General features: G+C 43.7%; 1 protein-coding gene across 4 annotated transcripts in view; it reads right to left on the reverse strand.

Moving 5' to 3' along the window:
* Window positions 1–25,925, reverse strand: part of STK32B (serine/threonine kinase 32B) — a 474,254-nt gene that overhangs the window by 57,783 nt on the left and 390,546 nt on the right. For all 4 annotated transcript variants that reach the window (XM_077136366.1, XM_077136367.1, XM_077136368.1 and 1 more), the window contains 2 exons: window positions 19,728–19,765; window positions 9,240–9,329 (listed from right to left, as the gene is read on the reverse strand). In XM_077136366.1, coding sequence (XP_076992481.1) covers window positions 9,240–9,329; window positions 19,728–19,765 — 128 coding nt within the window. The remainder of the gene's footprint in view (window positions 1–9,239; window positions 9,330–19,727; window positions 19,766–25,925) is intronic.

Here is a 25,925-nt window from a genome sequence, read left to right on the forward strand (position 1 = left end):
TCCTATAAGGTTTTCAGTAAGAGGATTAAGACCCATCTTGATTGAGTTGGGCCACACCTAAACTGTAGTAGCCTCATCAAAAGGTCCTATGTATAATGCGTCCACATCTACATGAATGAATGAAGTAGAAGAACATGTTTTTTCTGGGTACCTAGCTCTAAGCTATTACAGCCCCAAGCCCTACCATTTTTCTCTTTCAAAAACTTCTTGGGTCAATATCTTGCTCCCTAGCTGGTTTGAATTTAGCCTTCTTCCTCTCTGCCTGGACTTTACTTGATGTCCTTTAATCCCTAGTTCACCCTGCCCTGGAGAGATCTTTCTAAATCAGTGGGTCAATGAATGGAGCGTTGGAGGACATGAACTTAGTAGTTACTCAGCTTGCAGTTGAACCTCAGCTCATCTGTTTATTGGCTGAATGGGCTTGGGCAAGTCATTTAACCCCTTATTCATATTTCTATTTCCTCATTTGTGAAAAGGAATAAGAATATCTGCTACATAATATTAACATGAAGAGAAAATGAATTTATGTATACAATGTTCTTAGAACAGTGTTTGGCATACAGCAAGTGCTTAATTTATGCTATCTATTATTTTTGATGGTGTTTTTGTATTACTCACATGTTCAACTCTTTAGAGCATTCCAAGTTTTCTACTTACTATAGAATAAACTCAGCCTGAAAGTTTCCTAAAACCTGGCCCAACCTCTCCAACAACCTCATATCTAGCCACTGTTCTTATTACCTGCAGTGTGCCAAATTCAAAGAATAGGATGCACTTAAAAAATTATTTGCCTTTCCTGATAATCTTTAGTCTACTTTTCATATTTATGAACTCCTACTCATACTTCAAGACCCAGATCATATTTCATACCCTTTTTGGAATGTTCATCAGTCTCTTGCTATTCCTCTATTCCTCTCTTTTCCCCTCCTCCTGTTCTGGACTCTCACAAAACCCTTGCTCATTCCTCTCTTGCAGCATCTTAATTAATGCAATATTTTAATGAATGATACACATGCTCATCTTTACCGCTAGGCCATAAACAACTCCAGGGCAAGGATGCGACAAGACAGTCCAGATCCTCAGGGATTAGCACGAAGCTGGTCCAGAAGTGCTCCATGCACCATAAATGCAAACATGCTTAAGTCACAGACTCATGGCTTTGAAACTCAAGGGCTACCCTTGCTGGTTCTTGGTCACTGAGCAAGGACTTAGCTTCTGAGTAAGTCTCAGCTTCCATGGAATAATAACAGCTCCTAACCAATACAAGATAACATATGTAAAGCATTTAGTACAGGACCTGACACATAACAAGTTCCCAATAGATGTGAATTTTTTATTATATTGGAAATACTAAATTGGAAATGAAATACATGCAAAAAGAAAGGCCAACTCATCCAGGCACATGTTGCATTTGTTCTTGAAATAATTCAAGAACCCCATCATAATTACCTGCATTAAAGAACAAGGAGAGGGCAGGCTGTGGTGGCTCAGCAGGCAGAGTTCTCACCTGCCATGCTGGAGATCCGGGTTCGATTCCCGGTGCCTGCCCATGCCAAAAAAAAAAAAGTACAAGGAGAAAGTTATGGAAAGCAGTGTTAAGCAGCATCCTTGGCCTCTTGCTGGATTCTTTGGGGTTAATTTATGTTTCTTTAGCTCTCTCACTAGCCAGATGGATTTAGGTATCACGCTTAGGTAGTCCTTTGAGATAAAGAGAAACTGCTGCATCAGTCAGATAACTTCTTTCTTTATGGGGATGCTAGAAGCATGAATAGCAGCAGAAAACTGGTTTCATTGAAGTGGGTAAGGAACTATTCAGCAGATCATCCTAGGATTTTGTATGTCTGCAAATGGAAAGGGAAGAGGGAGAGAAGGGGAAGTTTAACTGGCTAATGAGGTACAGAAATAAATGGTGCGCAAGTATCAGAAAACTCTTTCAGGCTAAATGTGTTAGATTGAACTAATAAATTTAATAAAAAGACCTCTGTGAATTTTCAGGTAGAATGATGTATTAACTAGCAACACAGGGTTAGAATCAGTGCCTCTTTACAGAGGGTGCATAGTTACTGGGGATGAAAATTGAAATTGCATCTCTCTCTGATAAAGTACAATTATGCAATACCAATCTTTTAAGGATTCCAGAGTCAGTGTTTATTAAAAAAATTGATGATCTTTAAAATTCTCCACTGAGTTTGCTACAGAAACCAAAATCTTTAATGTGGAAGACAAGCCCTTATCCTCTCATCCAGGTTCATATTTTTGTTTGCTTTACTCCAGTCATGCCAGCTTCCTTTTGGTTTTCTCCATGTGCCAAGCTCTTTTTGGCCTCAAGACATTGGCATATACAGTTCCACCCATGCACAATGCTTTTCCATTCCTTTTTATAGAACCTATTTTATAAAGGTTCTACCTATTTATCCTTCAGGACTCATCTGAAAAGTCATCTCCTCAGGAAGGTCTACTTTTGACCATTCTGACCTAATTTGATTACCCCTCCTCTTCTCTCACTCCAGCTCTTTTATATCATAATTATTGTCAAAATCTCAAACTATTCAAGTGTTAGTTTAAAATGTGGGAGTTGGAAAGGGATCCTTTTTCTTTTTCAATAGAAAGCTAGTTGTTAAAACTCTACCAGCACACTATGGGATATACTTTGTCTGATGGTTAATTTCATGCATCAACTTGGCCGTGCGATGGTGTCTAGTTGTCTGGTCAAGCCAGCACTGGCCTGATCATCACCGTGAGGCTACTACATGGATGTAAAGCATCAGTAAGTTGATTGTATTTATAGTCAATGACATGTACAATCAACCAAGGAGATTGCCTTCAGCAGTGAGAGACGTCTCATCTAGTCAGCGGAAAGTCTTAACAAGAACTGATGGTTTCAGCAGTCAGAAGGGGGAATTTCCATTCAGCTTCTCCTAGGGAATTTATCAAAACCTTCATCAGAGTTCCTAGTTTGTGGCTTAGCCCATGGAATTCAGACCTGCCCATCCCCACAACTGCATCAGCCAATTGCTACTGGTACCAACTGGAAATATATGTTGACAAATACACCATGTAAACACTAATCAAAATAAAGCTAAATTAGCTTTATCAATAATAGGCAAAGTATAACTCTAGAGTAAAGAACAAGAGAGACATTAAGTAATGATAAGTAGGGTAATTTGCCAAGAAGATGTACCAATCCTAAATGTGCACACACCTTACAATAGAGCTTCAAAGTATGTGAGACCAAAGTGATAAAACTGCAAGGAAAACTAGGTAAATCCACAATTGTAGTTGGTGACTTCAATATTCTTCTCTAAGTAATCGATATAACAAGTAGACAGAAAATCAAAAAGGAATGTAGAAGACCTGAGTGATGCTATTAGACAACTTGACCTCACTGAAATTTTTAGAACTTAAGCCACAATGAAAGAATCCACATTCTTTGCAAGTGTGCATGGAATGTTCTTCAAGATAGACAATTTTCTAGGCTATTGCACAATCCTTACCAATTAAAAAGTTAAGGAAACAAAACCATTCAAAATATGCTCCTGACCATCAGAGAATTAAGCAGGTACACTTATTAAGCAGATATGCTCAGAGAATTAATAAATTATTAATTTGATAACAAAGAGATGTATAGAAAACTCCCAAATATTTTTGGAAATGAAAGAATACCCTTCTAAGTAACATGTGGGTCAAAGAAGTTGTTACAGGGAAGTTAGAAAATGTTTGGAATTGAATGAAAACGAAAGCATAATATATAAAAATTTGTGGGATGTAGCTAAAGCTGGGCCTAGAACAAAATCTATAGCACTAAATGTTTATATTGGAAAAAGAAAAGGTCTCAAATCAATTATCTAAACTTCCACCTTAAACAGCTCTATCTTTTGATGGAGATATGACTCCACCCATTCAAGGTGGGTCTTGATTAGTTTACTAGAGTCCTTTAAAAGGAGAAACACTTTGGAGAGAGTTCAGAATGGACAGAGCTGACACAGAGATGTTTGGAGATGCAGAAAGATAACACCCCTGGGGAAGCTGTTTGAAACCAGAGGTCAAAAGACCAGCAGATGCCAGCCATGTGCCTTCCCAGATTGGTCTTTCTTGAGTCAAAACATCTTTCTCTGCTGGATGCCTTAGTTTGGACATTTTTATAGCATTAGAACTGTAAATTTGCAACTGAATAAATACCCTTTATAATAGCTGATCCATTTCTGGTATATTGTATTCTGGCAGCATTAATAAACCAAAACACTTACTCACTTCTCCAAGGCCACATGTTAGGCCTGGTCCCATATGCCTGCTCACTCAATCCTGGAATCATATCTCACACTGGCCCCTTCTCCCTTACCACTGGCTCTTATCTCTCTCTTCTCCCCCACTCATGGTTTGGAAACTGTGGAAATCTGAAACTGCTGAGTTCCCCTGAAACACCATGCAGTCTCACTCTTCTGTGCTTTTGCACTTGCCAACCCTCCTGCCTGAAATGCCCTCTCCCTGACTTTACACAATAGGCAAAGTCTGAGAGCAGCCACAAAGTCTGGCTCAGGTTGTCACCGCCTCCAGGAACCCTTCTTGAACCTGTCCCAGAAGATCCAGGTGCTCCTTTGAGCTTGAGGCCTGCTTCTCCCCAGTGCTACCCTATTGCATCTCCTTGTGAGTGGCAGCTAACACCAATGGACGGTGAGCTTCGGAGGACCAGGAGGCTGCATTATTCATCTCAGTAGCTCCAGCACCCAACTCTGGGCACTGAACTTCCTAAATGCTCTGTAAATGTTTGCTGAATGAACTCTCAGCTGTTCATTTCATTTCAGATTCATAACTCTGGAAGCCCTGGGTGGCTGCTGGAGTACTTCTACTGATCCAGCACATTGCAGAGATTTTTTTTTCTCCAATTGCAAATTCCATCTGCTCTCTTAATTAATGAAAACTCAGCTATATGCATACATTTCTTCTGGGATGATCCTTCCTGAGCAACCTCTTGGAGTTTACTCACCAGCCTCTTCCCTGTTTGGATCACTCTGGGAACTTATTATTGGGCCACTGAACTGAAGCGCTCAAGTGAATGAAATCAACAAGCTTCCCACTTGACCTTAGGGGTTGACGACCCTGGGAATTGCCAGACTTAACTTTGTTGAGAGAAACCCTGCCTCCACCTCCATCTTCCCAATTAAACTCCCACTGCCTGGAATTATCCCCCACCCCTCACAAATACGCTCACTTGATAAATCAGCTTTCAGCTGAGCCCTCTCAATCCCACAACAATCTCGTTGTGCACCTGTTTGTTAATTCAGGCCTGAAGTTTCTCTAATTAGAAGGATACCAATAAGCCTTGAATTCTATGCAGGGTTGGGACAAGCAACTTTTTTATTGTATGAGGAATACAGCCTTGTGATACAGGAACTTGGTGTTCAAAAAATATATAATAAAATGCAGCTTAGTATAGTGGTGAAAGCATGGACTTTGAATCCAAACAGACATACAGTCAAATTCTGGCTCCTTCACCTACCAGCTGTGTGACCCAGAGCAGGTATATTAACCTCGCTGGGCTTGGGTTTCTCATATCTAAGAGGAGGTCCAGGTGCTCCTTTGATGCACAATGCAGGCTAGTGTTCTCCCTTTTGAAGGTGAGGTCAACTGCAGAGTGGGGTCACCTGGGTCATCACTGATCTGCTCTTTTGGAAGCTCAGAGCCAGGAGAGCCTTGTCTCAGGCACTCGGAGGGAAGCTGGGGAATGAGACTAAAGAGGTGCCTGGGAAAGTCTGTTATAGCATTGTGTCCCAAACAGAAAGGTCAGAGTTGGTTGAAGATTGTCTTGAATTTCTCCAGTGGCAAAGGATTTACATTCTTTGAAACCAAAATTCCTCATGTGGAAATAGCCTAAAGGCAGTCAGAACTAATTTATAGGATTGTAGAGGAGGCTCCAAAAGGGAGATAGTTTCCCTTTATCTCTCTCAGCCCTCCCCTCTCAAGATGCCTCCCTAGGCCTCTCCTGTCCCCTCTGTCATGGGGCTCCTTGGGCCTTGGAACAGGTGGTCTTCTCTTCTGCCTGCTCCCTGGGAATCCACTCACTGCCATGGCTTTGACTGCATCTTGGTGCTGGCAATTCCCCAGCCCCCATCTCCAGTCCACACCTCTCTCCAAATGCCAGGACAACATCTGACCATCTAAAGCTCTTAGTTTGCCAGGGCTGCTATGACAAGTACCATACCAGGAGCTAGATTGAAGCACAAGAAGTTATTGTCTCACAGTGGGGGCTGGAAGTCCACCGTCGAGGTACTATTGGCAAGGCTTGCTCTCTCTCGGAGACTGTTGCATTCCAGCAATTCTGCCACATGGACATCCCTCTCACCTGTGTCTGCTCCTGTGGCTTCTGCTGACTGCCTGCATCTGAGTTTCCTCTGCTGATGAGGGTTCTAGGCTCATGGACTCAGGCCCACCCTGATCCTCTCTGGGTTTATCTAAATAGGATCTTTGAAGATCCTATTCACAGATGAGTCCATACCTTAGTGAATAATAACACTTTCAGAAAGTCCTATTTACAAATGGGCTCCCACCCATGGGCCTGGGTTTGGGATTTGAACTTACCTTTTTTGGGGGACATGGCTCAATCTCCAGCAAGGTCCTACAGCCACCCTGAATTCAATCCCATCCACCACACACATGCACACAAAGCGGCTGCTCCTGCTGTGTTTCCTATCCAGAGAACTCCATCGTAATCCAACCAGCTGCACAACCCAGAAACCTGGGGAGAAGGTGGTAGTGTTAATGCTTCCTTCTGCCCCCTCACCCTCTGGCCTGTCAGTCTCTGAGTCCTGTTCATTTGATCTCTCTTGAATCTTCAGGCAGTAACTTCCCCGGCCAGGCTTGCCCTAGCTCTGGATCCTTCTGGAAAGGGATTTCAAAAAGGTCACCAATAATGGAATCCTGGAAGGAACTACCTTGAAATCTATCTGTATATGTTCTGGTCTTTTTGCTAAAAGCAGCCCTAACCATGGGAGATTCAACTGGAAAGTTCTCTCAAGTATCCCCCACACTGATGACCACTGCCAAGTACAATGTAGGAAACAAAGGGAAGCAACAAGGCAGCGATGGATAGACCAGAGAACAAAGAACAACAAAAGAGCCAGCAGGTATTTGCTGGGGAGGCCAGAAAATCAATTTGAGAACAGCAGCTGAATCTGGGAGGAATTTTCTCAGTTCAATATCAAGTGAGTAAAAGGGGACCTTTGTAATTTCTGAAGGAGCTGAAGCAGCCTGGAATAAAAACAAAACAAAACAAAACAAAACAAAAACCCACCACAAAAACCTCTTTAAAACACTTAGCCAATGCTCCTTTTGGGGAAAGGGCTCTGAGAAGAAACTGTTGGGAGCAGTAAGGAGTCCTATAGACAAAGGGCCAGATAAAAGTGGAAGACGGGAACAGAGCCAGGAAATCTCAGATGGAAGTCACCTTATATTTTGACACTTCATAAAAACAACAGAAAAGGTAGATCTATTTTGAAACCATCTTCTAAAAGTTCAGGGAAACTACTTTTTTACAAAATAAGTCACAGAAAGGTGTAAAAGTCAAATTCCATACAAGGTTATTATAAGAAGGAGAACAAAGAAAAGAATAATATCTTTACAGATCAATGAATGCAAACCAAAAAGATATGCCCACAAAACAGATCAAAACTATAACCCACTGCCTCAAAAGAGTTAAAAGACATTGTGATGGATTGTTACATTAATGGTCCTCAATGAATCGGGCCTCTGGTAACCATGCTCCATGAAGTCCCCTCTGCATTGCCCCTGGTCTTGGCTATTTGAGTTGCTTTGGCCAATGGGGCATCAGGAAACATGAAGTAAGCAGAGGCCTACTAAGCACATGGACATTAATTTTGCCATATTAAAACTCTGCCACTACCATATGAGGAACCTTGGTCTAGCTCCCTTGATGATGAAAGATCACGTGGAGAGAGAGGCAGCTGCATGAGTCAGCCTGGCCAAAACCAGCAACAGAACTACTAAGCCAACTTGCAGAATTCCGAGAAATAACACTGTGTTATTGGTGTAAATCACTAAGTTTTGATGTGGTTTGTTAGGCAGCAATTGATAACTAACATGGGTAAGAAAAATTAATAGGTAATATAGATATTAAGAAAATTATTCCAGATATGAAAGAACAGCATAAATTGAAATTAAAAACAAAACTTAGAAATTGGGGTAGAGAACTCAGGAAATAACTAGAAATAAAAGAAAATGACATCAACTTAGTTCCATCTCCCTATCCCATATTATCAACAGTTCCTTCTAACATGAAAAAATTAGAATGGGCATAACTCAAATGCCCCTAAAGAGTGGGAGAAAGATCAAAGGTGATGGTGGAGATATACAGAGAAGGTCGGGTTTAACAAATGAGTATGAGTGCTAAATCAGTATATTGATTTTCTTTTAGTCTCCATTACCTTACAGTAGCTAGAAAAAAAATAAAATTGTGGAATTGTAACCCATACCAAACTTTGAAATCTGTTCTACAACCAATTGTTGCTATGTATTTTGAAATTTATTGCTTTTTTGTATATAGTCACAAAATAGAAAAGAAAAAGAGAAGGAAGAGTATAATAGAGAAGATAGGATTTAACAAATGAAAAAAGTAAATAAAATGAAATGTACTTCAGAAACTGACTTCACTTGAAAGCACAAAAACAGATAATATCTTAAGAGAAAGATAAAGATGAAAATGAGGGAAAATGTAAACTAATCAAGGAAGAGGTAAAAAGTATTTGTGAGAATGTGACAAATATTGAAGATTGGTAAAGAAGGCCCAACACTGAGCTAACAGGTGCCGTTAATAAAGAAAACTAAAACAAAGGAGCAGAACACATACTAAAAGCTGTACTTCCAGAAATAGTCCTAAAAGTAACCAGCCACAATGTGGAATTACATATTGAAAGAGCACTGTGTGCTTAAGAATGTAAACCCAGAACGACAAAATGAGACCTACTTTGGCAAAAAAAACCCAGGCTTTAAAGAGTCAAGTCTTTCTGGTGAGCAGGAGTTCTCCAGAAAACCCAGTAGAGGAGGGTCTTTCCAGCAGAGGAGGTAGCCCAGGTAAAGACCCAGAGGTGTGAGAGAGCGTGGCAGGTACTGCGAATAGGTGGAGTCTAGTGGGAGGTAAGTGCAGGAGGGGTGGCAGAGGGAGCTGGAGAGGGAGGCTGAGGCCTCCCGCATGAGGCCAGATCACACCATGAGAAGAGAGAACTCACCCATGTAGGGCTTAGTCCCAGCCATGGAGGAAGCCTTTTCTGCTCCTTTCACGACTGTCGCTATGTTAAAGTCCGTAATGTGAACATGCCCTGGAAATACATAAACAGAAACTCCAGTTAACAAGGCCTACAGACAGCTGGTTATTTCCTTATCAGATTTAATATTGTGGTCTCCAAAGTGGGCTGCAGGAAGAAAATATTAGAGCTTCTAACTACAATAATATTTTACCTGGTCCCTTTCAAATGTCTACTTTTATGCATGTTTTGTAACGTGAATTAGTTTAGTAGTGCATGCATATCGTTTGTACATTAAAAAAATTATTTTGGGGGGCATGATCAAAAAATGTTCATGGACCAGAAGCTTAGAGGTCCTGATCTAGACAATAAATATTCCTGGTAAATATATGAGATGGGTCGGTGGAGGCCATTCCTCTCTCAGGAAATGGACTGTGGGCTGTGCTTGGGGGAGGGGAGGGTAAGGAGAAGACTGGTGTCCAGAGGACACTGCTCTGCCAAGGGCAGCAGGTTCATAGCACTGTACTGGGTGGGCTTAGTAGTGCACCAGGGGCTTCCTACCAGCCTGAAGCAATGGCAGCAGGTAGGACAAGGACAGGCCGGGTGCAGGGTCTGGCCCAGAGCCCAGCACAAAACATGTGTTCAATAAACACAAGAAGGAAGGAAGGTAGTGGGGAAGGAGGATGACTGAGGAGAACACTGGTCAGTACTTGTTCTCTGGGGAATTTGGTGCATAAAAGAAACCAGCTCTGAGACCCTTGAGTAGCAGACCTAAATACAATTACACTTTGATTTGTCTGTTATTGTGTGACAGTGGCCAGTTGGATTTTCAAGATTTGAAACACAAATCTGGAAGTTGTGTTTGGGATGGTGGGATTTAAACACATATTTGAATGGCAAACACAAAATTGATTTTGGGGAGGTGCAGAGAGGGCACCTCTAGGAGGTGGCTTACATCGTCTAGAGCAGGTGCCACCAAGGCCTGCTGAGATTCCCAAAGGAATGCTTACAGGTGAGGCAAGACTGATGGGCTCAGCCACAGTGGATAGAAAACTGTTCCTCGTGCAAGCTCCAAATCACAGGCCCAAACACAAGCATGGATGTGTGAGCCAGATGCTCCTCCAGGACACCACCCAGCTCCCAGGTGGGATACAGCAGTGAGGAACTAATTTAGCAACAATCAACTGTACTCATGCTTCCAGACACACACTTGAGTCTCCTAGCCAGGCCTTTGCTAGGAACACTTCCTGGTCAGACACACAGTCTCCCACCTGGGTAACATTCTTAGACTGTGCCCAGCCTGCTCCAGCACTTTCCTGGGCCTCTCCTGTGGCTGGAATGAGCATCTGCTCCATTCAGCCAGCCATGGTCCCCTGGGCAGAGAGCATTGTGGTGTAGTGGTTGGGGGCACAGACTCTGGGCAAGATTGCTGTGGTTTGGGGCTCAGCTTTGTCATAACTAGCTCTGTGACCTTGGGCAAATAATTTAATGTCTCTGGACAGATGTACATCTAGCCCTTGCTTGCATACTTCCGCTAGCAGGGACACTCACTACCAGAGAGGTTAGGCCTCTTCCTTGGACATCCCATTCCCCTCCATTCTCACTCCTATCCTAGAGTTCTCCACATTGTGTCTGCTAAATTATCCAATTCCTTGAGTCCAGGAATCCTGCCTTCTTTATTTCTGTGTTCCCAGTGCCTTAGCACTGGCCTGGCCTAGAAAAGGTACTTAGTGAATGGTTGTTGACTCACTAACTGAAAACCCTTCACCTGTCCTCATTCTTTACTGCTTTTAGGAGTTGATAACTTTCCATTTCAACCTCTCACTACTCAGATTATAGGGATGTCAGTTTTAAGCCTGACCTCGGGCAGTTGGGCCCCATGTTTTCCAAACGGTGCCAGTGCCAGGGGGAGTGCTACAAGGGGTTGTAATTTGAGCTATTTACTGAATTTGGAAATACTCAACACCCATGTGACTTGTGAAGGATTCCATTCATTTATTAATGAATTTAACAATTATTTATGGAGTACCTGCTATGTGTGAGAATGGGGGAGGGAGCTGGAAGCAGAGATGTGGAGAATGTGTCAGCTGCCTATATGATAGAATTGAGGGTGTATGGAGATCGCAGGGGGCTAAAGTCCCACAGGCTCTTCATTGGGGGCTGTCAGTGCTGATACATAGTATTATCATGCTATTCCACGAGGAATAGTGCTGCCTCCTTCCTGGGCTGCTTCTGGTGTCTTTCCGAGACATCTGGGAAGAGAGTACCTGAGGAGCTTTCCTAAATTCTGCTGCAGCTTCAGCGACCTTTTCTGCTCCACCACTCCCCTTCCCTTCCCTTCTCCCATCTCAGTGCCTGCTGAAATAACCCCATGTGGGTACTGATCAAATGAGTGATAGCCTGACTCACTGGGTCATACAAGGTCACAGCTTGACGGAGTCTTCTCTGAAGGGGTCAGTCAACCCTGAAGTCAAAAAACCTCAGCCAGGAAACAGGAGACTAGATAGCTGGTCCTGTTCAGGCACAGAGTTCATTTCCTTTGCTCTCAGCCTCTGGAATCCTCACTTTCCAGGGTCCTAGCACCTCCCTGTGAATTCCTGGGAGTGGGTGCCCGGTAGAGCCTACCAGGAGGAGGCAGATGGGGGGTGGATGGAAGGGAGTCTACAAGAGATTATCTCATTCCCTGTGGTTCTCTGGGCTTGCTTCCCTTTTCTCACACTTGAATTTAGAGTAACATCTTGTGTGGATGTTCTGGCCTAGTCTTCACTGGTTTTCTCAGCTGGGGCTCAGAGCGGTGTTGCTGGGGAGCAGCCTCTGGAAGCCCTGGATGCGGGGACCCAGCTGCCCGCCCACGTGCCGAGCCCCACAGCCTCCATCCACCCCAGCTCAGAGGCTGCTCTTCCCCGGTTGGGATAACTGGCCTTCACAGGTACCCATTTTCCTACTGCCTTCCCGGTTTCCAATCAGGATCCCACTTCCTGGATCTACCCAGGAGTCTCTTTTCCCTCCCACTTATCTTCATGGGGATCACAGAGAACTTATCACAGGACTGTGGCAAAAAGATAAAGAAAGCACAGCTAATTCCACTGCACCAGCTTATCCAAGATCCCTTCACCCTTCGGCAGCCGGAAGGTTGTTTTGGGAACATGTCTCTGACTGATAAAGAATGAAATGATGTATTGATTTTTTTTCTTCTTCTTCATATGATATGACTACCTCCTGCGCCTCGGTGACGGGGCAGAATGCAGGGTCTACAAACAACAGCAAAATGAAATAAAACAAAATATCCCCCACCCCCCAAAAAAAACACATAAAGAAATACCAAAACAAGACTCTCTGTCTGCTCCAGGCTCCCCTTTGCACAGGTGCACAGTGAAAAACACCAGGTAGGTAGGAAAACACAGAACCTCTTGGGAGCTACTGAGCTCCTTGGTTGAGATTAGGGCCACTCCCACCCTGGAGTAGCTTAAATACCTGGATGTATTCTGATTCTGCCTCTATAAGCCTGCCCCAGCATTTGCCTCCTACTTGATTTTCTACTGAATGGAAGACACAAGCCCAAGGCTTTTGAGAGATTTTTAGTTTCTTTTACCTTCTCACTACCTCCATGGAGGAGTGCTAAGCTACCAGATTTCTGTAGCATAGCCAAGGATTCCAGATCAACACATTTGCCTCTCCCTTGCTGTATGGAACCTGTCATTTTATGCAAACATACTGATCACAGTCAATAACATTTGCAGAGGAGTTTTAATGACATGTTTACTACCAAGATCTGCTCTTTACAATGGCTCTGTGAGAGTCTGTGCTGACACTTAGCATCCTCTTTCTGTTCCTTCCTTTGCTACCTTCTGTATCACAGGGGCTGGAAGGATGGAAAACACATTTCCAGACTCCCTTGCAGCTAGGGCTTTGGTCAGGATTGAGGTTCTGCCAAGGAGAAGCACTTGGGTGAGATTTGAAAGGTAGAGGGGAATCAGCAGCTGTCCTTCTCTGAGAAGACTATAGGATGTCCCACATCCTATGGTGTTCACCAAGAGGGGGTTGCTTGCTGAAGTGGGGCTTCCCTGAACACTAGCTGATCTTCACTTTCATGACATGAGCAGCTGAGGCTGTTTCTACTTAGTCCGAGGTTTGAGAGCCAGAATTCAAATCCTAGTGTGTCTAGCCCTAAGGCCTGTTGCCTTCCTATTTTATTAAGCTGCTTTCTCCTGAGGACCATAAAACCCTGAAAGGAAGGAATGTAAACCTCCTCTTCATACTCATGTGCTTCTTGAAGCCAAGTACTATGCACTTGTGTCCCCAACCCAGCTGGGGTCCCGTTCCAGGAACGGTGAGCAATTAAAATTATTATTATGTGGCTAACTTGGAATTTGGACTCAATTCAAATTGAGTTGAGTCCAAATTGTTAAGGGAAATTCTTTCTCACTTGAGATTTGCATGAACATGGATTTGACCTAAGTACACCCTTAGCCTCTCTCACCATCTTCACCCCCTCCAAGGTGTGTGATCATGTGAAGGGTGATCTTAGGAGGAAAACTGGCCTAGCTCAGTCGGCTCTGGCTGGCTTCCTCTTGGCTGTACTTGGGCCCCCCCTCTGGTCCTCTATGCTCTTGGTCTTCCTTGGGCGGCCCCTCACCACAAGGCGGGGGACTTGGGTGTGAGTCCACCTCCTTCTGGGGTTCTGGGGTAGGAAGTTCTTCCAGGTTGTCACAGGAATCCAGCCTTTATCAGCAATAAAGGGGATATCTTTGCCTCTAACTGCCACTTGTTTTATTTTTTATTTGTTCAAATCCCATATGGGGAAGATGGAGGCTATTTATGGCAGCTCAGAGTCCTCCTCTGAGTCTTTATGACTTTAAGACCTTCCTATGATATCAGCTTTGGTTGGAGCTCCTTCCACATAGCCTTATGAAAAGACCATCATTGGAACCCTCACAATGCCACCTGGAAGAGCTTTAGACACATTTCTATGCTTTGAGTTTAAACTCTCAGAATGTGTCAACAATGAAGACATGCACTGTGGACTCCCTGATACAGCAGAAATGTGTCAGCTCCTCAGCTCATCTGGGTGGTTTCTCCCCACTTTTTTCTCAGCTACTCCTATCCCTTCTTCTAATATATTGTTAATAACGTGTGCCCAGTTAAAAAAAAAATTGGAGTCTCTTACTCCTTGCTTGTTAGAGATAGAGTATAAAATGCTTTGACAACAGAGAAGGGGATGTCAATAGAGCTGACCAAGACCATTTTGGAGAACACTCATCATTAGTGTATTAACAAATATGTTAGCACCAGATGGAAAGGCAATTCTTTAAAATGAGTCCAATCAATAAGGAGAAAATATTTGCTCTGATGATTTGGCTGCCATATTATCACTGGTTGTTCTGATCCCCAACATGCCTTTGCCAAGACCTGGGAATGAGGCAAGGGATCTATACTCCACAGCCAGCTGTCAAAAGTCAAAAATGTTTGGGGTTTTCATGTCTTCATGCCTGTCGGTTCTTTCTCACCTGCCATTCTCTCCTAAAACATCATACTCTCCAAAATGCTCTATTAACCACCACCTCTGCATCAGGATCCAGTGTGTATGTTCCCTCTTTCAAGAAGCCTTCCCTCATTCCTAAAGTGGACTTCCATGCCCTCCTGTTCTTCTGCAGCCCCATCCTTGCCCCTTTGCTGTGCTGACATGCTGGGTTGGAATCACTTGTGCACTTTTCTTTCCCTCCCTTAGATTTGGCTGCACCTTGAAATCACATGGGACTTTTTTTTTTCTTAATTATTGTCAAATGATCCCTTATAAAAATACTTTCCTTTGTAGTTTTTAACCAGCTGGGGATTTCACTGGGCAGTCCCTAGAACCTCTTTAAGGGTTCCAGAGAGTTCTCTGGATAAAGATCAGTGCCACATTTGTTGGGTAGAATTGACCATCACATCAAAAGTGATATTTCCACTGGGATTAATGTTTCTCTGCTCTTTTCTGTTTCTGATTGGTTCCTTTGGGCTTTTGTGATCAGGGCAGAGGCCGAAGGCTCCTCCTCTATCTGGGCCTGTCTGAGCTGAATGGTTAGTTTCACCATGATCCTTAGACCTTTTCAGTCACCAGTTTTCTTGGTGATGCAACCGACAACTTTTTTAGAGACAGATCCAGGAAGCCGATCTTGGGGGCCTATCCTAGAGGCAGATGTGGCACCAACTTCTCCACTGGGGCACTTCACGTAGACACCTTTGATTTCTTTAGGCTTCAAACTTGGCTTGAACTTGGCCATGTGGTGGAGACAGCTGGTGTCAAGTGATCCCAGATGTGTGACCACCAAAGAAAGTTGCACCTTGGCCTCTTCTAAGCCAGAAGCCAAAAAAGCCATGAAAAAAAACCCACCAATACTAAGAACTCTCTCCCACTAGATAAATCAAATGAGAATCTCTGTGGATGGGGCCTGGGATTTGTACTTTTTCAAGCTCTCTACTGCATCCATGATGAGAACCTCCACACTAGACCATGAGACCCTAGACCACAGGGGCTCTGCTCCTTTCAGTCACCTGGCACAACATTCCATGTATTGCAATTCTACAGTCTTGAAGGGATTGCTTTTCTGGAAGAGCAAGAAGACTGCAACTGTCCTTGTAACCTCAATGAACTTTGAACAAGGGTCATCAATGATACGCAAGGACAAAATCCTGGTGTTCCACTCTGTCTCTACTCTCCTTACCTTGCCCATTTTTGGCCAGGTTGAGCTCCCTAGGTGGAAAGACCAACCCCTCCACCTGTGCATGCAATTCCTTTCATTTCTGTCAGCCTCTTGCATCAATGGCAGTAGTAGGTGAATGCCTTCACCTAACTGGTGAATGCCCAGTTCCTCTTCCATCACCCCTGTTGCCATGGAACTTTCCAGAGTCCTCCCCCTCTGACTCTAGGTTCAGTAATATAACTTAATTGATGGTAACAGACCTGACATAGGCAGAAGCTTTGGTGATCAGGCTTTCCCACTCTTGCCTCCTGCTATAGCCATGAGAAGATCATACTTGGGCTAGCCTTGACAGAAGAGCCACAGGAGCAGGGTTGAGCTGCCCAATCAGTCCAGCCAAGGCCATGCCAGAGCAGGTTGCAGCCAGCCAACCTCAGACAGGAGTGCACCCAGCAAACACCATAGAGCTACCCAGCTGGCTCTACTAACCTCATTCTTAGGAGCAAGTCCTGCCAAGATTGGCCAAGCCCAGCCTACATCAGCTTAACTGTAAAGATCTGTGAGCTAACTAGATATTTCATGTGTGGTTATTTGTTGTGCAGCTTTTTTGTGGCAGTGGCAAATGAATACAATCCCTTTCCCTTCCCTTTAGATCTTTAAATCTCCCATTTTCTTGAATTCTTTCCCTGCCGCCTAAAATGACACTCAGCTCTTCTCCCTACCCTACCTTGAACTATATCTTCCTTCAACTCTGATTTTCCCTCTATATATGGTCTCTGCTTACTGGCAAGAGACCCCAAATGTCAGAGCAGAATTATAAGGTCTATTCCAGGAGAAAAATCCCTCCCTGAAAGATGAGGAAGCAGAATAGCAAACAGACACTGGGAGAGCAGAGAAGCTTGCACAAAAATTCTTGGATTTTGTGTAACTAGCAGATCTTAGACATAATTAATAAAATTTTAATGTACTTATTTAATTATGTTTATATTTCATTGTAAAGACAACAAATTTGTTCTCTGAGAAAATATTTAATGAGACCAATGATTGAACTTTTAAAATAGCAACATATAATTATCTGTTTTGTAGACATTTTTGTAATACAGTTTACCAAAAGTGCAAGTGGATGCCATTGAAAGTGTACCTTTGTGACCCACTTAGAAACATATATTTTACACACCTTACTATGCTCAAATGGACAGCATGAGATTAATATTACAGCTTAGAAGGTTTAAGATTAATAAATGAAAATCCATCAAATAAATGACCAGAAATGCAAATAATTAAACCTTTGCTCTGAAGCCCATAAGAGATGCCAATATTCCTTGTAGTGTCGCTACCTACCTGTCACCAGCCAGAGTACAAAAAATATCAGTACTGAGCACTAGACACAAGTGCTCACATTAGTTGGATGGCACATAGGAAATCTGCAGGCTGGTCATTGGAGACACATACCTGGCCTCTTAATATGCAGTGAAAGTTGCAGAGGAACTTTTTCCAGGCTTTCAGCAGAAATCTTAAAGCTGCCACCCAATACCTCTGCCTTCCCCAGGCCTACCCAGTATCAAGGCTAAAGATTTTCATCCTGATGCACCCATGTCCTGAGCTGATCCTGCCCAGGTGGTCTTGTCACTGGGCCCAAGTTAGCTCCGTGGTTTAGTGAATCCTGGTAGCACCTCCATCTCATAAGAATGCATGCGTGCGTGAATCAAGCCAGACGTAGACACTTGGGTACTAGCCCCCTGCCTGGTCTGGATGACTGGACTGTGTCTTAGTTTGCCAGAGCTGCTATGACAAACACCATATACTGCGTTGGCTTAAATCAAATATTTATTGTCTCATGGTTTTGAAGGCTAGAAGTTCAAAATCAACAGGTCAGCAAGGTCGCACTTTCTTTTGGAGACTGCAGTGTTCTTACTGGTGATGGCAGTGTTATAAGACCCCAAGGGATCTCTCTTTCTCCTCTTTGGCTTTTCTGAATCTGGCTTCTAACTTCTTCTGACCATGCTTGAACTTTCTCTCTTTATAAAATCTCTAGTCATGTCAATGAAGACCCACCCTGATTCAATTTGGAAACACCTTAGCTAATAATAACATATTCAAAAGTCCTATTTACAAATGGGTTCAGATACATAGGAACTTGGATTAAGTTCTGAACATGTCTTTTGTGGGATACATGATTCAATATGCAACAGAGTCTCATCTCTCGAACTTGCTCTCTACTTCAGGCTCCCCTCCAATCTATCTACAATCAGTCTATCATGTAGCAGCCTAAGACATCTTTCTAAAACCCAAACTGATCACCTCATGTTTTACTCTTCAGTGGCTCCCAGTGGCCCTCAGAATAAACTCTAACTACTTAACATGGCTGCATGGCCCAGTGAGAACTTGAACCGGCTTGCCAAGGACACCAGCTGAGCTCTACCTCTGAGGATCCTGACACTTATTTATGATTGGTAGCCCAGTTTTCCTTCATCTTCAGCCGTGATTTGGATCTGCAGGTTTGTTCAGTTTCCCTAATAGCTTGAAGCTGTCTTGGATCTCCCATTTAGGAACACAGGAATTTCATCTTCCAGTGCCAAAAGTATTCACTTTGGTATGGAGACTCAAACCCAGATGGTCCCATCCTGCACTCCTGCTCCACCTTCCAAGGTATAGGGATGTACACAGTGTGATAGGATTCCCAGAGGCATACAAATTGCATATCCGGGGCTCTATAGGAGTTTTGAGAAGAAGCCAGCACCTCAGTGTACTGGGAGTGAGTGAAGAAGGTCAGGAAGTGCCAAGGAGAAGAGGTGACAGGTTCAGTACTCAGGCAATACCCATCTGTCCACTGCAATCCACCCCACCAAGAGTCCTTGAAGTGCAGGTGACTGAAGCAAGGTCAGCAAATCCATTTTCAAGGCTGTGATGAGAGTTGCTGCAAAGCTGTCATGGTCATCAACTGCAATTGAGTGTCAAGTTGGATGAACACTGTTGTGGCTATGCCAGAGAATGGTGGTTCTCAAACTCACATCCCCAGAGAGTTAACACAGAGCACAGCAGTCTAGGCTTGTGGAAGTAGAGCAGGGCCTGGGTCTCTGGTTTTGATCAAGTCATCCAGGTGATTCTGATAAGACCAAAGTTTGAGAAGAATTGGGACAGAGGCCGGCTGTTCAAAGTAAGGGCCATAAACCAGAAACATGGGCATCACCTGGGAGTCTGCCAGAATGCAGAGTCTCAGGCCCTACCTTAAACCTACTAAATCAGGCCAACAGGATTCCTGGGGATCTGTATCCACAGGGAAGCTTGACAGGTGCAGGCACAGACAAGGAGGGAAAGCTTGGAGGACTATCGACTACTGAGCTCCTGCTTGTTGGGCACACATGGTCTCATTTTATCCTATGACAATCCTGGAAAGTGTACCATTTGTTTCATTCACAGACGAAGACATTGAGACTCAGAGAGGTGAATGATTTTCCCAAATCCACTGGTTTGTAGGTGGGGAACCTGGGGTTTGAATCCCAGGGATATCCAATCCCAGATCCTACACTCCTTCCCAGTGCTTCCCTGTCATGTTAACACGAGGATGTGTTTTCAGATGTGATGTCTTCAGCTATGGCTTTGGACATGAAATTTTCATATCTGTTGGGCTCAACTTACCACAGCAGAATGTGGACCAGAAATTTTGCACACTTGTTCTTACACCAGGTTTTCTAGTCAACCTTAAATTCCAGCTTAAGAGAATGCCCCAGTTTCCCATTGCCTCAGACACTCCGCCAAAACAATTTCTATTAAACATTCACAGTGGGCTTACCATGTTCATCCAGTAGTATGTTGTCGGGTTTGATGTCTCTGTAAAAGAAAACAAAGAAGCCAGAGATGTGATAAAGGAGCTACATTTAAGGACAAATGCCTGATAACACCCCGAGAGCCTGTCTTTCTCTTAGTATGAGGTCTTCAGACAGAGAGCAGGACAGTATGATGATAATGGAGCTTCTGTGTTCTTACTTCTCTCTGTTTCCTGGAATTATAAGCAGATTGTTTTGGATATTTTCTTCCTGAACACTCTAAACAATTTCTGGCTCTCTTTTCCTTCTATAATAATCCCGATAGTGACTGCTTGTCTTTGCCAGCAGAAAATGGGCACCTTCCCAATGTGACATAATTTTACCATACCAGCCATGCTACCCAGCGCATGTTATGGTCTTTACTTCACAGATACGGGGACTGAGGCTCAGGAAGAACACCTTTTCTGGGTCAGAGTTTGGCAAACATGGCCTACAGGCCAAATCCAGCCCTTAGGACCTGTGAGCAAACAACACTTTTACATTTTCAAAAGAATGTAAAAAGCAAACCAAACAAATCCAAAAAGCAAAGAGGAATATGCAACCAAGACCATACGTGGACCACCAAACCTAAAATATTTATTATCTGGCCCTTTCCAAAGAAAATTTGTGAACATCTGATGGGGGATAACACAGAGAATCACATGCAGCAAAATCTGGGCTTTGGGAGTGACCAGGAGTATCCTGCTGTCTATCACCATCATAGCAAAGCAGTGCTTTCTAAAGGCCAGGGCTCACCTCTTCTGGATGGCACCCTCCCTACCTTCCACCCACCCACCCCCCACCTAGCTTGGCACCTGGCACTAGAAATACTAGGGAAACATTAGTGAGTATAGGAATGAAAGAATGAATGCAAATGAAGTACAGCTTTCGAGAAACCCCACTGACATTTTCAACTCTAATTTTCTTAATTTTTAACATCACACACTTTCTGAAGCTCTGAACTAAAACCATAGGTTTTCAGAAATCCATGTCCCATCACTCTTTTTATAATAAATGTCAAATCTACTGAGACAACTGATAGATTTCTTTGAAATAAAAAGCAATTGCTCCCAAGTTTATCCAACTAATTCTACCTGAAAACACATGGTGGTTATTTGTAATAATGTGATGCAATGTCTATAGGTTTGGAAATGAGGGAGACACTATATATATATATATATATATATTGTATATATATAATATATAATTATATATATACTATATGTATTATAGTGTATATATATACTATTTATATTAATATATATATAATCATTTTAATTGTGACTTCTCGAGTCCATGAATATTTATAAGCATTAAGTAAATGGACTCCCCATTGCCAAGTCTGCAAAACATCCATGGCAAGTAAAGAGATTATTCATGTAATTACTTAGGGAGTCCCACTGGGAATCACGAACTTGAGGATGTACAAAATTATAACAAGTAGCAGAAGACCCAGAGTCAAGGGTTTGTGGTTCAAGTCCATAAACACTTGATCTTTGTTAGTGGCATCTACTAGCAGAATTTCTCAAGAAGAGGGAAAATGAAATATTTGTTAAAAATAGAAACACAGCAGCAAACATTAAAGCATCGCTCAAGGTATCTGCAGGCCTGGGATGAGCTTGTGGGGTGTGGGGTGTAGGGAGGACATGGCCGTAGCCCAGGGAGTCTGAACTGTGAAATACCTGCAAAGGCCACAGTTCACAGATGCCACCTCCCTTGGCTGATGCTAAATGCCTCTCAATTTGGGTTTCTTCTCTCTGCCCTCTTCCTGTGGAAGGTTGAATTATAATAAAAGGCATGTTCCTAATCTTAATCTGCATTCCTGTGGGTGTGAACCCATTATATAGAAGATTTTTATTAAGGTGTGGCCCAACTGAATCAGGGTGGGTCTTAATCCATATTTCTGGAGTCCTTTAGAAGCAGGAGAAATTTGGACACAGTGAGTCAGAGAAGGTTGCAAAGGAAGCAGCCCATGTTCAGTGGAAGCTGGAAGAGCAGGTGCGAAGTGCCATATGATCAGAGGCACAGATGTATGCCAAGGAACTCCACGGATGGTGGCAGGCCAGCACAGAGCACTATAAGCTTTAGGGAGAAAGAATAGCCTTGCTGATGCCTTGATTTTGGACTTCTATCCTCTGAAATGGTAAAGTGGTAACTGCTCATTGCTGAAGCCAATTTACGGTGTGGAGGTATTTGTCCTAGCTGTATGGCAAAGTAAGACACTTCCCTTCTTTCCTTCCTATCTGTTGCCTCTGTTTCTCTTCCCTTCTGACTGCCTTTTCCCTTCCTTCTTTTCTCCTTTCCTCCTGAGGTAGTGTGGAGTTATACCCCAGAAAACCATGTTCTTAAACTTAAGCCATTCCTGTGGATACGAACCCATTGTAAGTGGGACCTTTAGATGGGGTTATTTAAGGTGTGCCCCACCTCAATCAGTGTATTAGCTAGGGTTCTCTAGAGAAACAGAATCAGCAGGAAATATCCATAGATATAAAGTTTATAAAAGTGTCTCATGTAACAATGGGAACAGAGAGTCCAAATCCATAGGACAGGCTGTGAAGCCAACAACTCCGTTGGAGGGTCTGGACGAACTCCACAGGGGAGGCTCATCAGCCAAAGCAGGAAGGGAGCCAGTTTCTTCTGTATCCTCCTTAAAAGGCTTCCAGTGATTAGATTAAGCATCACTTATTGCAGAAGTACTCCCCGTAACTGATTACAAATGGAATCAGCTGTGGATGCAGCTGTGTAATCATGATTTAATTCTATGAAATGTCCTCATAGAAACAGATAGGCCAGCACTTGCCCAACCCAGACAAACGGGTATCACCACCTGGCTAAGTTGACACAGAAAACCTGCCCATGACAATCAGGATGGGTCTTAATCCCATTATTGGAGCCCTTTATGAAATCCTTTATAAATGGAATGCAATTCAGACAAAGAGAAAAAGTCACAGATAGCAAAGAGCTGAAGGTCAGTGAAACCCTGAGGAGAAGAGAGAGGCCAGGAGAGGTCACCATGTGCTTTGCCATGTGACAAGGGAGCCAGAATCCCTGGCAACCAGCCCCAGAGCACCAGTCTTCAGGAAGAAAGTATCTCCTTGATGACACCTTGATTTGGACTTTTTCCAGCCTCAAAACCATGAACTAATGAATTCCCATTGTGTAAACCAGTCCATTTCATGGTATTTGCTTGAGCAGTCCAGGAAACAAAACACATCCCTTTTCCTTCTGCCTCTTTCCTTTTTCTTGCATAAATATTTCGTAAACACCTTTTATTGCAGGCCTGGGAGAGTTGGGGCTATAGAGGATCAGGACCTAATCCCTCCCTCCCAAAGCTCATAGTCAGTAGGAGACAGAAAGGAATAAGTAGAGTAAGTATTATGTAGTGCAGTGGTTCAGATGCTACGATGCAGGAAAGATCAGATATGGTGGGAGGTCAGGGCAAAGTCAGAAAGAGCAACTGGAGAATGGTCTGAGACAGCTTACTAACAAGGACCACATAAGGGAGTCAAGACAAAAATGGGTGTTTTAGTTTGCCAGGGCTGCTGTGACAAATACTGCACACTGGTTGGCTTAAACAATAGGACTTTATTGGTTCATGGTATTGGAGGCCAGAAACCCACTATCAAATTATTGGCAGGTCTTGCTTTCTCCTTGAGTCTGTAGCATTCCAGCTATCCTTCAACACATGGCCATCTCTTTTCTCTCTCTCCTTCTGCCTGCTCTTCTGTTTTTCGGCTGACTTCTGGCAATTTCCTTTGACTATAAGGACTTCAGCCATGTTGGATTAAGGCCCACCCTCATTCAGTTTGGCTACACCTTAACTAATGACAACATTTTCAAAGGCCCTATTTAAAGATGGGTTCACACCCACAGAAACGTGGATGAAGGCTTGAACATGTCTTTTATAGGGAATGTGATACAATCCTCACATGGGGGGTGGCAGACCTAAGGAGAGTAGACCGAAGTAGTAGAAGGAGAATGGATGGAAGAGTCAGGCAAATCTCAAGTGGCAGCCCCAGGGTGCCCCTTTGACCAGCTGTCACCTTGGACAAGCTCATTACCTGCCTGAGTCCTGCATCCACATGTGGAAGCCCTTGCTCATGGCCTCTGCATCGCTGTAAGGGCAGAACTGGAGCAGAGATGTGACAGCTAATACACTGGACCCTGACGCTCCAAGACAGGGCCTATTCTGACCAAGTAAGCCCAGTCCAGCTGCTAGGCTGCTTGAGTTGGATCCATAGCTCTCACTTCTACCAGCTGGGTGACCCCTCTCTGTGCCTCAGTTTCCATGGAGAATTGCTGTGTGGATCAAATAACTGATTCATCACCTGTGCTATTGGCTCTTAACATGGAGGAGAGTAAATTATTCTCAACCATTGTTGGCCACTAGGACACAGTGGCAAACAAGGTGGTCAAGGTCCAGCTTGGGAGACAGACCAAAAAGCACAGGAATCCATGACACAAGTACACACTGTGACAGGTGCTTTGAAGAAAACAAATCAGGGTCTAGAAAAGAGCAATAGGGGGCCCTGATTTTAGGCAAGAGCCAGTCATACACAGTACTGGTAGCTTTTTCAGAGTGAGGAAAGAAGGCCAGAGATAACAATTTCACTGGTGACAGGTCCTCGCTAATGGAATAGGGGAGAGGTGACAGGATGACACTCCCATGATTATGCCCTTCTGTAAGACTCCCTCTGACTTGGAAAATGGGAGCTGCCATGTGACAAGGGACTGCAGGTGACCTCTAGGAGTTGGTGGGGAGCAGCAAGAGGGAACCTCAATTCTGTAGCCACAAGGAAGTGAATTTTGCCAACAAACACATGAACTTGGGAGGGCTCCCCAAGATCCAGAAAGGAATGCACCCAGCTGATACCTGGACTGCAGCTTCGTGAGACCCTGAGCAGGGAACCCAGCTAAGTCCATGAAAACAGTGAGAAATATACATGTTGTTTCAGATGCTGAGTTTGAGGTAATTTGTTATGCGGCATGTAAGACTAATACATCAGTCACATGTTCTTGTGAATATTACTTGGAACCTCATTTTTCCCATTTGGAAATGGGGCATTTGCACACTTTCTACACAGATCCCAGTACCTGAGACACACTCAGAGTGTGCTGATGTCACTATCATTGCTATTTTCAAAGGCACTGGAAAAACTGAGGGGCAGATGTTCAAGTTTTTAGCAAAGTGAATTAGGTCTTTTTCGGATGAGGATCACTGCAGTCTCCTGCAACGCCACGAGAAGGAGATGGAATGTCTGCATCACTCAGGATTTAATAAGAATAGCATTTTATTGGCAAAGTATCTTATCGGAGACTTTTGGTCCGCCAGTCTCAGGACCATTTCCTCCCGTTCTATTTTCACATTGATCATATCTGACCTCTGAAGCGTCATCTTGCTGAAAATGGGCTTGTATATCCAGCAAGGGCCTGGGAAGCATTATGAAGACGGAAATGGCAGTGACGATATTTTCTGAGGACAGGCCCATAATTACACTTGGGCAAAATGACACTTTGATGGAAAGTATGCATGGGAGGCCATAAAACCTGGTGCTGCTCTTGAATTATTCCCCAGCCCCTTGGTTTTACACTTCAAAACCAAGTGTAAAATGTCAGTTGGGCTATTAAAAAAAAAGACAAAAAAGCCCAGCAGCGACTGATCCAGTGCAGCCCATGTTCAGACTGCAAAGGCGGGTGTGAGGATGCTCCTGCATGGGCTCCTTTGCAGGGGGTTCTCCATATTCCAGGCTAGCAATCTCATGCCTCAACAAAGACGAGCAAAAACCTGGTGGAAAAAGAGTCATGTTTTGTGAAATGAAAATCTGTGGCTGTTTTATCTCTAATGAGGCCGGTGCATATGGAGGCAGGATGGGGAAATGGAACGAGACACAGATACAGAAAGACCTGAATTCCTGTCCTGAATCTGCCTCCTGCTGGCTGTGTGGTCACAGCCCTCCTGGTGCCTCAGTTTCCTCTCATGGAATTGGATAATGACACTGACTCCACATGGTTGCATGAGGATGTGAGGGCAGCTAGCACAGGACCAAGCACAGAGGAGGTCTTCACTTACTAACCACAGAGGGAGGTAAAGGCAGTTGAAGACCAAGGTTGAGCCAACAGGTCACCTGCTAGGGAAGGATGACTGAAGGCATTGGCTGGGACTGGGCTGTGCATTAGAAAGACTC

This window comes from Tamandua tetradactyla, chromosome 19, assembly GCF_023851605.1.
Source record: "Tamandua tetradactyla isolate mTamTet1 chromosome 19, mTamTet1.pri, whole genome shotgun sequence".
Taxonomy (NCBI): domain Eukaryota; kingdom Metazoa; phylum Chordata; class Mammalia; order Pilosa; family Myrmecophagidae; genus Tamandua; species Tamandua tetradactyla.